Below are 14,081 nucleotides of genomic sequence, written 5' to 3'. Positions count from 1 at the left end.
TCCAACGTTGTGGCTATGGCCATATGGAAAATTACTTGGAAACAATCTGTACGTTTTCCACATACAAAACAGAATCCCATCATGGTAATTGCAAATTACAGACATAGAATCATATGTGTGACAATTTTTCCATTTTTAGATTATCAGTTATTTTTACATTTTAGTGTGTAGTGTTCCACATCAGGAGTTTTATGGTTGAAAAATTACAGTCCAGACCACCGTCAACTGAGAAAAATGCATTATTTAATTAAGTAATAATAGATACTTCTTTAACAAAAACAATGGAATGTCATGCGGTATTATCCAACATACATGATGGTCATCAGGATGGTCATGGTTTGTGTCAAGTGACTACAGCATGAGCACAGCGCGGTCCGAGTCACACCAACCATGACCCAGAGGGAGGGGCCAAGGAGTAACCAGAGCCCCATGATTGGTCCAATATCAACCTGGTCCCGCCCATTCTACACACTACCCATCACTGACTGGGTAGCGTCAAAGCCAGCACGTTCGGATGTCCCTCTAGGGCCACCGTAGCATCAGCAACATCCATCCTGCACCACATTACCAGGGTCGTATTCATTAGGGCACGAAACATTAAAACATTTTGCAACAGAAACCAAAAATGTACGTTTCTTATTGGACAAGTCCAGATAGTGCCTCCATGTTTCAGTCCATTTTCTTCCGTTTGGTGCCTAATGAATACGACCAATGCTAAAAACAAAAGCGAAGCCAGCTCATTCAACGGCGACAACAGCAGAGCTCAAAAACAGCGGCGGCGGCATTTCGACAAACACTAGACCAGTACAGTACTTAAACGCATGAGGCATCGACACATTCAATATGACACATACAGTATACAGTGTGCCACACAAATAGCATTTTCATCATTTTGTATACAAAGGGAGCTCAAAAAACAGTGGCCATAGCAGGCGGCGTGGGTGTATAAAAAAAAAAAAATACTGATATTAGAGTAGAGAGAGTAAATGTCTGTTCAGGGCTCAAGGGTGTTTGGTTTTAGATTTTCATTTTCTTCCAGCATTTTTAAAGCTGTGTTGTGTCCATAGAGACAGACCCAGGCCCTGCGTCACCTCCGGAACACGCAAAACAGGAAGAAGATGAACCGTGTGGGACCAGTTTCCTGTTCCTCTGATTGATAAGCCATATAATCAGGGCCACTGTTAGGGCAGCCATTACGGGTGGAGCCATTAGGGGGCCTTGATCTTCTTGGGCCGAGGGGAGGCTCCATTCTCGGCTTTGATCACGCCATTTTCATGGTGGCCAACTGGAAGAGGGAGGGAGGAGAAGAGGGCATACACACATTAACAAATAGTCAGATAATCAACATGTTATTGTTCGCTGCAATAGAATGGCTTCAACTCATACGATTGACTATCTTCTAACTTGACAACTCTTGTTATAAATCCCCTACTGATCTTGAACAATGTCATAAGAGGTGGTATAAACCCATTCCAAAGTGTGTGCGTCTCCACTCACGGGAGTCTCTCTTAAGCGGTCGGGGGGTTTGCTTGGCGGCGGCCTTCTTCCTAGCGGCCTGTTCATGTCGGAACTCTCGCCACCGCCTCAGCTGGAAACGGATAAACTTCCACAGGAGCCAGGACTGGGTCAGACACACCAGCAACAGCACAGTCATCCTATACAGAGGGATGAGAGAGAGAGGGTTAGGGAGAGAGTGGTGTGTGCGTTTGTGTGAGTGAGAGGGAGACATAGTATTAGTGTGCACACGTGTGTGTGTGTGTGTGTGTGTGTGTGTGTGTGTGGAGCAGTTTGTGTACATTACACATTGAAGTATGCTGCTCAAGACAGCCACCAAAAACCCCTTACCGTATCAGCACAGTGTTAAAGTTGCCCAAGTCCCAGTCCAGTCCCTGGTTTTCGGCACGGGCCAACCCGAAGCCCACAGCCAGGAACATAAGGGTAAGGGTCACCATCCGCGTGAACACAAAGCTCACTGCCCACAGGTCAAACCTGGACACACACCCAACACATCAGTACATTACATAAATGGATTGTGATTATGCTAGGATTGATTGCATACGGCATGCAGTGCCGTTAAAGGTAGAGTCAGCAATAAGACATCATCATACACATCAGGGAGATTTACAGCATTTTTGGAAATCAACAACAAAATTCAGATTTGCCAAGAATGTGGATATTGGGAAGAGCCAATAGTGAGTGTCTTGGCAGGTTGTTTTTCAGGAAGTCGCCCCACTGTGTCTGGTGATATTGTGCAGTTTACCTTTAATGAAGTGCTGTTTATATATATATATATATATATATGTTGTTGTGCAGTTGGAAGTAAAAGTAAGTAAGCCTTGTCCGAGCCAGAATGGCCTGATTCTGTAAAGTGAGGCAGCATGACATACAAGTACACCCCCTAGACACAACGCTAGTCTATCGCAGGGCATTACCCCCAATCCATCTGCCAAGTAGAGGCATCGGGTACCATTTTTAGAGTCTTTGGTATGACTCAACCAGGGATCAAACCCCCAACCTTCCAATCTCAGGACGGACACTAACCACAAAGCCACTGAGTTGGAAGTATAAACTCACATCTTTTGGTGGCTCTCATCAGTGAAGTAGAACATTCTGGCGATGTGGAAGCCCAGCTCAGACAGGTACTGGAGGCAGAGGAGCACCAGTCCCACACGACTCAAACTGAGGGAGGGGAGAAAGGAGGGGGGAGGGGGCGGTGAGGGAGAAGGACATGGAAGAAGGGGAGGAATAGAAGGAAGTAGTGAGAGAGGCAGGGGAGAGAGATACAATCATTAGAAAAAATGTAAATAACAGTCAGTGAAATGCTTTTATGCCTTTTAAGAATGTCATCAATTTACATGTACAGGTTATGCATGTGTTATGAAGTCCTTATGCAAGTACAAATTTGGAGTAAAAGTGTTGCTGTTCAGCTAAAACATGAATATGGCAACTCTCAGGTGCTCTTACAGTATAGGTGCTTATATACAGTACCAGTCAAAAGTTTGGACACCTACTCATTCAAGAGTTTCTTTATTTTTACTATTTTCTACATTGTAGAATAATAGTGAAGACATCAAAATGATGAAATAACACATATGGAATCATGTAGTAACCAAAAAAAGTGTTAAACAAATCAAAGTATATTTTATATTTGAGATTCTTCAAAGTAGCCACCCTTTGCCTTGATGAGGGCTTTGCACACTCTTGGCATTCTCTTAACATGCGTTTCAATTAACAGGTGTGCCTTGTTAAAAGTAAATTTGTGGAATTTATTTCCTTCTTAATGCGCTTGAGCCAATCAGTTGTGTTGTGACAAGGTAGGGGGGGTATACAGATTATAGCCCTATTTGGTAAAAGACCAAGTACATATCATGGCAAGAACAGCTCAAATAAGCAAAGAGAAACGACAGTCCATCATTACTTTAAGACATGAAGGTCAGTCAATCCGGAACATTTCAAGAACTTTTCAAGTTTCTTCAAGTGCAGTCGCAAAAACCATCAAGCGCTGTGATGAAACTGGCTCTTATGAGGACCGCCACAGGAATGGAAGACCCAGAGTTACCTCTGCTGCAGAGGATAAGTTCATTAGAGTTAACTGCACCTCAGATTGCAGCCCAAATAAATGCTTCACAGAGTTCAAGTAACAGACACATCAACATCAACTGTTCAGAGGAGACTGCGTGAATCAGGCCTTCATGGTCGAATTGCTGCAAAGAAACCACTACTAAAGGACACCAATAATATGAAGAGACTTGCTTGGGCCAAGAAACACGAGCAATGGATATTAGATCGTGGAAATGTGTCCTTTGGTCTGATGAGTCCAAATTTGAGATTTTTGGTTCCAAGCGCCGTGTCTTTGTGAGACGCAGAGTAGGTGAACGGATGATCTCCGCATGTGTGGTTCCCACCATGAAGCATGGAGGAGGTGGTGTGCTGGTGCTTTGCTGGTGACACTGTCAGTGATTTATTTATAATTCTAGGCACACTTAACCAGCATGGCTACCACAGCGATACGCCATCCCATCTGGTTTGCACTTAGTGGGACTACCATTTGTTTTTCAACAGGACAATGACCCAAAACACACCTCCAGGCTGTGTAAGGGCTATTTGACCAAGGAGAGTGATGGAGTGCTGCATCAGATGACCTGGCCTCCACAATCCCCCGACCTCAACCCAATTGAGATGGTTTGGGATGAGTTGCACAGCAGAGTGAAGGAAAAGCAGACAAGTGCTCAGTATATGTGGGAACTCCTTCAAGACTGTTAGAAAAGCATTCCTCATGAAGCTGGTTGAGAGAATGCTATTTGAAGAATCTCAAATACAAAATATATGTTGATTTGTTTAACACTTCTTTGGTTACTACATGATTCCATATGTGTTATTTCATAGTTTTGATGTCTTCACTATTCTGCAATGTAGAAAATAGTAATAATAAAGAAAACCATTGAATGAGTAGGTGTCCAAACTTTTGACTGGTACTGTGTGTTTATATGTGCCTTCAAAACGTATTCATACCCCTTGACTTATTCCACATTTTGTTGTGTTACTGCCTGACTTCTAAATGGATTAAATATATGTTTTCACTCACCCATCTACACACAATACCTCTTAATGATCAAGTGAAAACATGTTTTTGGAAACAATTTAGCAAATATATTGAAAATGTACTTAAGTATTCACATTGAGTCAATACATGTTAGAATCACCTTTGGCAGCAATTACAGCTGTGAGTCTTTCTGGGTAAGTCTCCAAGAGCTTTGCACATCTTGTTTGTACAACATTTGCACATTATACTAACAAATATTATTCAAGCTCTGGCAAGTTCGTTGTTGATCATTTCTAGACAGCCATTTTCAAGTCTTGCCAAAGATTTTCAAGCCGATTTAATTCAAAACTGTAACTAGGCCAGTCAGGGACATTCAATGTCGTCTTGGTAAGCAACTCCAGTGTATATATTGTTAGTATTGTGGGCAACTACAATGTTGTTGATCCATCCTCAGTTCTCATATCACAGCCATTAAACTCTGTAACTGTTTTAAAGTCACCATTGACCTCATAGTGAAATCCCTAAATGATTTCCTTCCTCTCCGGCAACTGAGTTAGGAAGGACGCCTGTATCTTTGTAGTGACTGGGTATATTGATACACCATATAAAGTGTAGTTAATAACTTCACCATGCTCAAAGGGATATTCAATGTGTTTTTTTTTTTACCCATCTACCAATAGGTGCCTTTCTTTGCAAGGCATTGAAAACCTCCCTGGTCTTTGTGGTTGAATCAGTGTTTGAAATTCACTGCTCGACTATGGGACCTTACAGATAATTGTATGTGTGGGGTACAGAGATGAGGTCATTCAAAATTCATGTTAAATACTATTATTGCACACAAAGTGAGTCCATGCAACTAATTATGTGCCTTGTTAAGCACATTTTTACTCATGAACTTATTTAGGCATGCCATAACAAAGGGGTTGAATACTTATTGAATCAAGACATTTCAGCATTTCATTATTATTTAATTTGTATAAAACATAATTCCACTTTGACATTATGGGGTATTGTGTGTAGGCCAGTGACACAAAACCTCAATGTAATCTATTTTAAATTCAGGCTGTAACACAACAAAATGTGGAATAAGTTAAGGGGTGTGAATACATTCTGAAGGCACTGTATGTGCTTATCTATGCTTCTATGTTTATTGGTGCTCATGAGGTTATATATGCTTTATATGTATTTGTGCTAATATTAACTGCTTATCTATGCTTATATGCATGCTTCTATTAGGGGTGTGACGTTTAAATGAAATTGGGATTGTTAACGTTTTAAAAGAATCACTAACCGAAAAACATATTAAAATAATTACAATCACAGGGCAGTTATCAAAAAACTAACAAGTCCCGATCATCATCAAGGGAAAAATAAACATTTAACAAATACCTAACGTAACAATGCTGTAACGTTTGGAGATATGAATCTTTCAAATTATTTGCTCCGCAAGTCATCCTCGTTAATAGTTGAAAAGATTGCAGAGTGAGACAGGGAAGCGACAGCAGCGAAGTCCTGTATGGCAATACTTTGAGAAGTTAAATGAGAAGGTTGTGAAATGCAAACTTTGCGAGGTGGAATTGAGCTACAGTGGCAGTACAGGTGCAATGCAGAAAGGGAGGCACCGTGAGACCCAACCTGTTACTGGCAGTAGTGCGATAAGGGACGGAATGAGAAAATCACTGCGCTGATTACAGAAATGATTGCAGCTGATATGCAGCCATTGTCAATGGCATGTCTAGAACCAGACTACAAGATGCCACCTCGAAACAATTTTTAAAAATGGCAGTTTAAATGTTAAGAAATTTTTTACATTTGTCACATCCCTAGCTTCTACATGTGCTTACTTGAGCAGGTATGCTGCAGAGACGTGCAGCAGGTAGAGACTGATGTACTGCAGCTGGCGAGGGATCTCTTCCTGAGGACAACAACACAGAGCAGTCACATCAGGGGTTTGTTCATTAGTGCAGTGGTTCCCAACCTTTTTTGAACCGTGGCACACCTTGATGGGATATAAAATTATGTATTTAGTGGTAATGACTAGGGGTTGGAACCGGTTCAGGGAAAAGAACAGAAAACTGGAAAATAACAAAACATTTCAAGGAACAGAATCAGAACCGCGAACGAAAGTGATCTATACGGTTCCGGAACAGAACCGTTATTTTAAAAACAGGGGAACCGGTAAATAACGTTATTTCAGTTCCGGACATTTTTTTCCAGTCCCACAAAAAAAACGCAACAAAGTGCCTATGCAAAGCCCTCACTCTGTCACTCAGAAACGTATTCCAGTGTCTGCCTGCCTGCCAGCTGAAATGTTTTGCCAGTGTGTGTGCGTGTGTAGGCCCCTCCCCCTCCAAAGCATAGTTTAGTAGCCTACTGACGTTACAAGCGTGATTAAGAAATGTTTATTAAATAATGGATTAACCTTTTCAGTACTAGTTGAGGATACTATAGTTATCACATTTCACATTGGATTTATTAACTACAAAAAGGTAAAACATGTTTCCAATTTTAATTCTGGTGCAGCTCTGCACACACAAGCTTGTTAACTAGTTAGCTAGCTGGTCCAACGTTAAGCCTAAGTTCAAAGACATTCAAAGTTCCTTCATAGAAGCAGCTCCTCCGTAGGTATAATTATGTGGGCTTAATTCAGATAATGCATGTCAAGATGCTTCAACCCAAGACTTTTCCTCCACCCTCTCTCACTCACTCTCCCCACCCGCAACATTTCTGTCGCATCTTACGCCCTACACTCATCTGTCCAATGCATGTAAATAGCTTGCCCACTCCATAGCAAGCTGCTCTATCCGCACTGATTGGTGAAGTAATTTAATGTCGAGCTAAATGTAAAAAAAAAAATATATATAAATATATATATATATATTCAGAGGTATAAAAAAGGAACAGATATAGAATCGTTACTTTTTTGGGGATCTAACACGTTCATAACTTTATTTTGCTGGTCGGAACAGTTGAACGGTTCCAACCCCTGGTACTGACCTCCAGCTCATCTGATCCATACTACAAATCATCTATTTCATATAGATTAAATAAGGCTTATTTGAAATATTTTCATAGTTTTGATAGTTCCTTACTCGTTATGGTTAATTTGTGTGTAGCCCTTTAAGAGCGTTTCTGCACCAGAAAGAAAAGAAAAAATGTGGTCCGGTAAAATACGTCTTTAGCTTTCAAACTTTTGGGCAACAGACAAGCAGCTTTCTGTGTTGCAAAAATACAACCACGGACACAAAGCCATGCTCCGTTTGTTTCTATGGCAGAGGCTGTGGTATAGCTAAGCCCAGAACCATATATTAACAAATCAATTTCTCTGGCTACGCCTAAATCAGACTTTCCCTAATTTGATTAGGAAAAGTTCCGCGGCACACCTGAAGGTTTCTCAAGGCACACCAGTGCAGCTAACAAAAATATATGGAAATGTCTGCTCTACACAAAATTACAACCAACTAATGGCAACATTACCGCAAAAATGGAAGAGGAAAGTGGAAGGGGGAGAAAGTAAGGAACTGTCTGCCCTGCATTAAAGACCAACATTTGTTAAAGAAAGTTGTGATCAATAAGAGAGTATACCAGTTTCATTTAAGGACCGAAATATTGACAGCTGTGCCATATAGATTACAAAATAGTTGGGAAGAGATTTGCGATATACCGATTCCATGGCACATGGTTTATGAATTGATACATAAAACGACGCCGGATACAAAATGTAAGAGTTATTCAATTTAAATTATGAGAAATTCTTGCAACCAACAGACTGTTACATATAATGTATATATGGGGGATACAACCATCCCAGTTCTGCAGATTTTGCTGCGAAGAGACAGAATCTTCACTTTGTTTTTGGTCAATGGTTCAGGAATGCCTGAAGAATTGCAACACACACAGAATGGTGTTCAGGGATACAGTGCATTCGGAAAGTATTCAGACCTCTTCCTTTTTCCACATTGTTAAATTACAGCCTTATTCTAAAATGGATTAAATAAATAAAAATCCTCAGCGAAAACAGGTTTAGAAATATTAGTAAATGTATAAAACATAAAAACCTTATTTACATACAGTACCACACCAACTCATTCCAGGGTTTTTCTTTATTTGTACTACTTTCTACATTGTAGAATAAAAGTGAAGACATCAAAACTATGAAAGAACACATATGGAATCATGTAGTAACCAAAAAAGTGTTAAACAAATCAAAATATATTTTATATTTGAGATTCTTCAAAATAGCCACCCTTTGCCTTGAGAGCTTTGCACTCTTGGCATTCTCTCAACCAGCTTCACCTGGAATGCTTTTCCAACAGTCTTGAAGGAGTTCCCACATATGCTGAGCACTTGCTGGCTGCTTTTCCTTCACTCTGCGGTCCGACTCATCCCAAACCATCTCAATTGGGTTGAGGTCGGGTGATTGTGGAGGCCAGGTCATCTGATGCAGCACTCCATCACTCTCCTTCTTGGTAAAAAAAAGCCCTTACACAGCCTGGAGGTGTGTTGGGTCATTGTCCTGTTGAAAAACAAATGACAGTCCCACTAAGCCCGATGGCGTATTGTGGCAGAATGCTGTGGTAGCCATGCTGGTTAAGTGTGCCTTCAATTCTAAATAAATCACAGACAGTGTCACCAGCAAATCACCCCCACACCATAACACCTCCTCCTCCATGATTTACGGTGGGAAATACACATGCGTAGATCATCCGTTCACCCACACCGCATCTCACAAAGACACGTGATTGTAACCAAAATTCTCCAATTTGTACTCCAGACCAAAAGGACAAGTTTCCACCGGTCTAATGTCCATTGCTCAAGTTTCTTGGCCCAAGCAAGTCTCTTCTTCCTATTGGTGTCCTTTAGTAGTGGTTTATTTGCAGCAATTCGACCATGAAGGCCTGATTCACGTAGTCTCCTCTGAACAGTTGATGTTGAGATGTATCTTACTTGAACTCTGAAGCATTTACTTGGGCTGCAATTTCTGAGGCTGGTAACTCTAATTAACTTATCCTCTGCAGCAGAGGTAACTCTGGGTCTCCCATTCCTGTGGCAGTCCTCATGAGAGCCAGTTTCATCATAGCGCTTGAAGAAACTTTAAAAGTTCTTGAAATTTTCCAGATTACTTTAAGACGAAGGTCAGTCAATGACGGACTGTTGTTTCTCTTTGCTTATTTGAGCTGTTCTAGCCATAATATGGTCTTTTACCAAATAGGGCTATTGGTCTTTTACCAAATAGGCCTATCTTCTGTATACCCCCCCCCTACCTTGTCACAACACAACTGATTGAGCCCAACACATTAAGGAAACAAATTCCACAAATTAACTTTTAAGAAGGCACACCTGTTAATTGAAATGCATTCCAGGTGTCTACCTCATGAAGCTGGTTGAGAGAATGCCAAAAGTGTGTGCAAAGCTGTCAAGGCAAAGGTTGGCTATTTGAAGAACCTCAAATATATTTTGATTTGTTTAACACTTTTTTGGTTACTACATGATTCCATGTGTTATTTCATAGTTGATGACTTCACTATTATTCTACAATGTAAAAAATAGTAAAAAATAAAGAAAAACCATTGAATGAGTAGGCGTGTCCAAACTTTTGACTGGTAGTGTAAATATTCAGACCCTTTGCTATGAGACTCAAAATTGAGCTCAGGTGCATCCTGTTTCCATTGATCATCCTTGAGATGTTTCTACAACTTGATTGGAGTCCACCTGTGGAAAATTCAATTGATTGGACATGAATTGGAAAGGCACAAACCTGTTTATATAAAAGGTCCCACAGCTGACAGTGCATGTCAGAGCAAAAACCAAGCCATGAGGTCGAAGGAATTGTCCGTAGAGCTTCGAGACAGGATTGTGTCGAGGCACAGATCTGGGGAAGTCTACCAAAACATTTCTGCAGCATTGAAGATCCCGAAAAACACAGTGGCCTCCATCATTCTTAAATGGAAGAAGTTTGGAACCACCAAGACTCTTCCTAGAACTGGCTGCCCTGCCAAACTGAGCAATCGGGGGAAAAGGGCCTAGGTAAGGGAGGTGACCAAGAACCCAATGGTCACTGACAGAGCTCCAGAATTCCTCTGTGGATATGGTTGTCCTTCTGGAAGGTTCTCCCATCTCTGCAACACTCCACCAAATCAGGCCTTTATGGTAGAGTGGCCAGATGGAAGCCACTCCTCAGTAAAAGGCACAGGACAGCCCGCTTAGAGTTTGCCAAAAGGCACCTAAAGGACTCTCAGACCATGAGAAACAAGATTCTCTGGTCTGATGAAACCAAGATTGAACTCTTTGGCCTGAATGCCAAGCGTCACTTCTGGAGGAAACCTGGCACCATCCCTATGGTGAAGCATGGTGGTGGCAGCATCATGCTGTGGGGATGTTTTTCAGCGGCAGGGACTGGGAGACTAGTCAGAATCAGGGAAAAGATAAACGGAGAAAAGTACAGAGAGATCCTTGATGAAAACCTGCTCCAGAGTGCTCAGGACCTCAGACTGGGGCGAAGGTTCACCTTCCAACAGGACAACGAGCCTAAGCACACAGCCAAGACAAGGCAGGAGTGGCTTCGGGACAAGTCTTTGAATGTCCTTGAGTGGCCCAGCCATAGCCCAGACTTGAACCCAATCGAACATCTCTGGAGAGACCTGAAAAATAGCTGTGCAGCGACGCTCCCCATCCAGAGCTTGAGAGGATCTGCAGAGACGATTGGGAGAAACTACCCAAATACAGGTGTGCCAAGCTTGTAGCGTCATACCCAAGAAGACGAGGCTGTAATCGCGGCCAAAACTGCTGAGTAAAGGGTCTGAATACTTTTGTAAAAATGTCTAAAAACCTGTAGATTGATGAGAAAAAAAACAATGTAATCAATTTTAGAACAAGGCTGTAACGTAACAAAATGTGGAAAAATTCAAGGTGTCGGAATACTTTCCGAATGGACTGTAGATGGGAGGGGTTGAGTGGAGCTGAAATAAGACAACTAATGTAAAATATATTGTGTCCATAAAATAGGTTCAGAACTTTTGTGAAACAGCACAGTTGAACATGGCAAATAGAAATCAAAACTGGACGGTCTTCAGGGATAGATGTGAGGGGTTGAGGGTAGCTGAAGGATGGGATTAAAAATAAACAAAAGAGAACTATTGTAAAATATACTGTGTCTGTAAAATGTATATAGTATGTACAGTGGGGAAAATAAAGTATTTAGTCAGCCACCAATTGTGCAAGTTCTCCCACTTAAAAAGATGAGAGAGGCCTGTAATTTTCATCATAGGTCAACTGTGACAGAGAAAATGAGAAAAAAAAAATCCAGAAAATCACATTGTAGGATTTTTAATGAATTTATTTGCAAATTATGGTGGAAAATAAGTATTTGGTCATTAACAAAAGTTTCTCAATACTTTGTTATATACCCTTTGTTGGCAATGACACAGGTCAAACGTTTTCTGTAAGTCTTCACAAGGTTTTCACACACTGTTGCTGGTATTTTGGCCCATTCCTCCATGCAGAGCTCCTCTAGAGCAGTGATGTTTTGGGGCTGTCGCTGGGCAACACGGACTTTCAACTCCCTCCAAAGATTTTCTATGGGGTTGAGATCTGGAGACTGGCTAGGCCACTCCAGGACCTTGAAATGCTTCTTACGAAGCCACTCCTTCGTTGCCCGGGCGGTGTGTTTGGGATCATCGTCATGCTGAAAGACCCAGCCACGTTTCATCTTCAATGCCCTTGCTGATGGAAGGAGGTTTTCACTCAAAATCTCACGATACATGGCCCCATTCATTCTTTCCTTTACACGGATCAGTCGTCCTGGTCCCTTTGCAGAAAAACAGCCCCAAAGCATGATGTTTCCACCCCCATGCTTCACAGTAGGTATGGTGTTCTTTGGATGCAACTCAGCATTCTTTGTCCTCCAAACACGACGAGTTGAGTTTTTACCAAAAAGTTATATTTTGGTTTCATCTGACCATATGACATTCTCCCAATCCTCTTCTGGATCATCCAAATGCACTCTAGCAAACTTCAGACGGGCCTGGACATGTACTGGCTTAAGCAGGGGGACATGTCTGGCACTGCAGGATTTGAGTCCCTGGCGGCGTAGTGTGTTACTGATGGTAGGCTTTGTTACTTTGGTCCCAGCTCTCTGCAGGTCATTCACTAGGTCCCCCCGTGTGGTTCTGGGATTTTTGCTCACCGTTCTTGTGATCATTTTGACCCCACGGGGTGAGATCTTGCGTGGAGCCCCAGATCGAGGGAGATTATCAGTGGTCTTGTATGTCTACCATTTCCTAATAATTGCTCCCACAGTTGATTTCTTCAATCCAAGCTGCTTACCTATTGCAGATTCAGTCTTCCCAGCCTGGTGCAGGTCTACAATTTTGTTTCTGGTGTCCTTTGACAGCTATTTGGTCTTGGCCATAGTGGAGTTTGGAGTGTGACTGTTTGAGGTTGTGGACAGGGGTCTTTTATACTGATAACAAGTTCAAACAGGTGCCATTAATACAGGTAACGAGTGGAGGACAGAGGAGCCTCTTAAAGAAGAAGTTACAGGTCTGTGAGAGCCAGAAATCTTGCTTGTTTGTAGGTGACCAAATACTTATTTTCCACCATCATTTGCAAATAAATTCATTAAAAATCCTACAATGTGAATTTCTGGATTTTTTTTCCTCAATTTGTCTGTCATAGTTGACGTGCACCTATGATGAAAATTACAGGCCTCTCATCTTTTTAAGTGGGAGAACATGCACAATTGGTGGCTGACTAAATACTTTTTTCCCCCACTGTATAAACTGGAAGTAGAAGCCTAAGTGTTGGGGTCTATTAGTTTACTCCATTTAGGGGAGAGGTGGTAAGGTTAGGGGAAAATAAACATACACACACACACACACACACACACACAGTTGAAGTCGGAAGTTTACATACACCTTAGCCAAATACTTTTAAACTCAGTTTTTCACAATTCCAGACATTTAATCCTAGTAAAAATTCCCTGTCTTAGGTCAGTTAGGATCACCACTTTATTTTAAGAATGTGAAATGTCAGAATAATAGTAGAGAGAATGATTTATTTCAGCTTTTATTTCTTTCATCACATTCCAAGTGGGTCAGATGTTTACATACACTCAATTAGTATTTGGTAGCATTGCGTTTAAAATTGTTTAACTTGGGTCAAACGTTTTGGGTAGCCTTCCACAAGCTTCCCACAATAAGTTGGGTGAATTTTGGCCCATTCCTCCTGACAGAGCTGGTGTAACTGAGTCAGGTTTGTAGGCCTCCTTGCTCGCACACGCTTTTTCATTTCTGCCCACACATTTTCTATAGGATTGAGGTCAGGGCTTTGTGATGGCCACTCCAATACCTTGACTTTGTTGTCCTTAAGCCATTTTGCCACAACTTTGGAAGTATGCTTGGGGTTATTGTCCATTTGGAAGACCCATTTGCGACCAAGCTTTAACTTCCTGACTGATGTCTTGAGATGTTGCTTCAACATATCCACATCATTTTCCTTCCTCATGATGCCATCTATTTTGTGAAGTGCACCAGACCCC

General features: G+C 41.6%; 1 protein-coding gene across 1 annotated transcript in view; it reads right to left on the bottom strand.

Annotated features, from left to right (window-relative positions):
* Nucleotides 1–223: 223 nt before the first annotated feature.
* tram2 (translocation associated membrane protein 2) overlaps nucleotides 224–14,081 on the bottom strand; it is a 29,636-nt gene continuing 15,778 nt past the window's right edge. The window contains exons 7-11 of the mRNA XM_084149489.1: nucleotides 6,388–6,458; nucleotides 2,575–2,679; nucleotides 1,846–1,989; nucleotides 1,498–1,655; nucleotides 224–1,285 (exon numbers count right to left, since the gene is read on the bottom strand). Of these exons, the coding sequence (XP_084005615.1) occupies nucleotides 1,209–1,285; nucleotides 1,498–1,655; nucleotides 1,846–1,989; nucleotides 2,575–2,679; nucleotides 6,388–6,458 (555 nt within the window). The 3' untranslated portion in view covers nucleotides 224–1,208. The remainder of the gene's footprint in view (nucleotides 1,286–1,497; nucleotides 1,656–1,845; nucleotides 1,990–2,574; nucleotides 2,680–6,387; nucleotides 6,459–14,081) is intronic.

Source organism: Coregonus lavaretus (assembly GCF_964263955.1).
Source record: "Coregonus lavaretus genome assembly, chromosome: 31".
Classification (NCBI taxonomy): Eukaryota; Metazoa; Chordata; class Actinopteri; order Salmoniformes; family Salmonidae; genus Coregonus; species Coregonus lavaretus.
The sequence above is the reverse complement of the archived record's forward strand: the minus strand, read 5'-3'. Positions and strand labels throughout refer to the sequence as shown.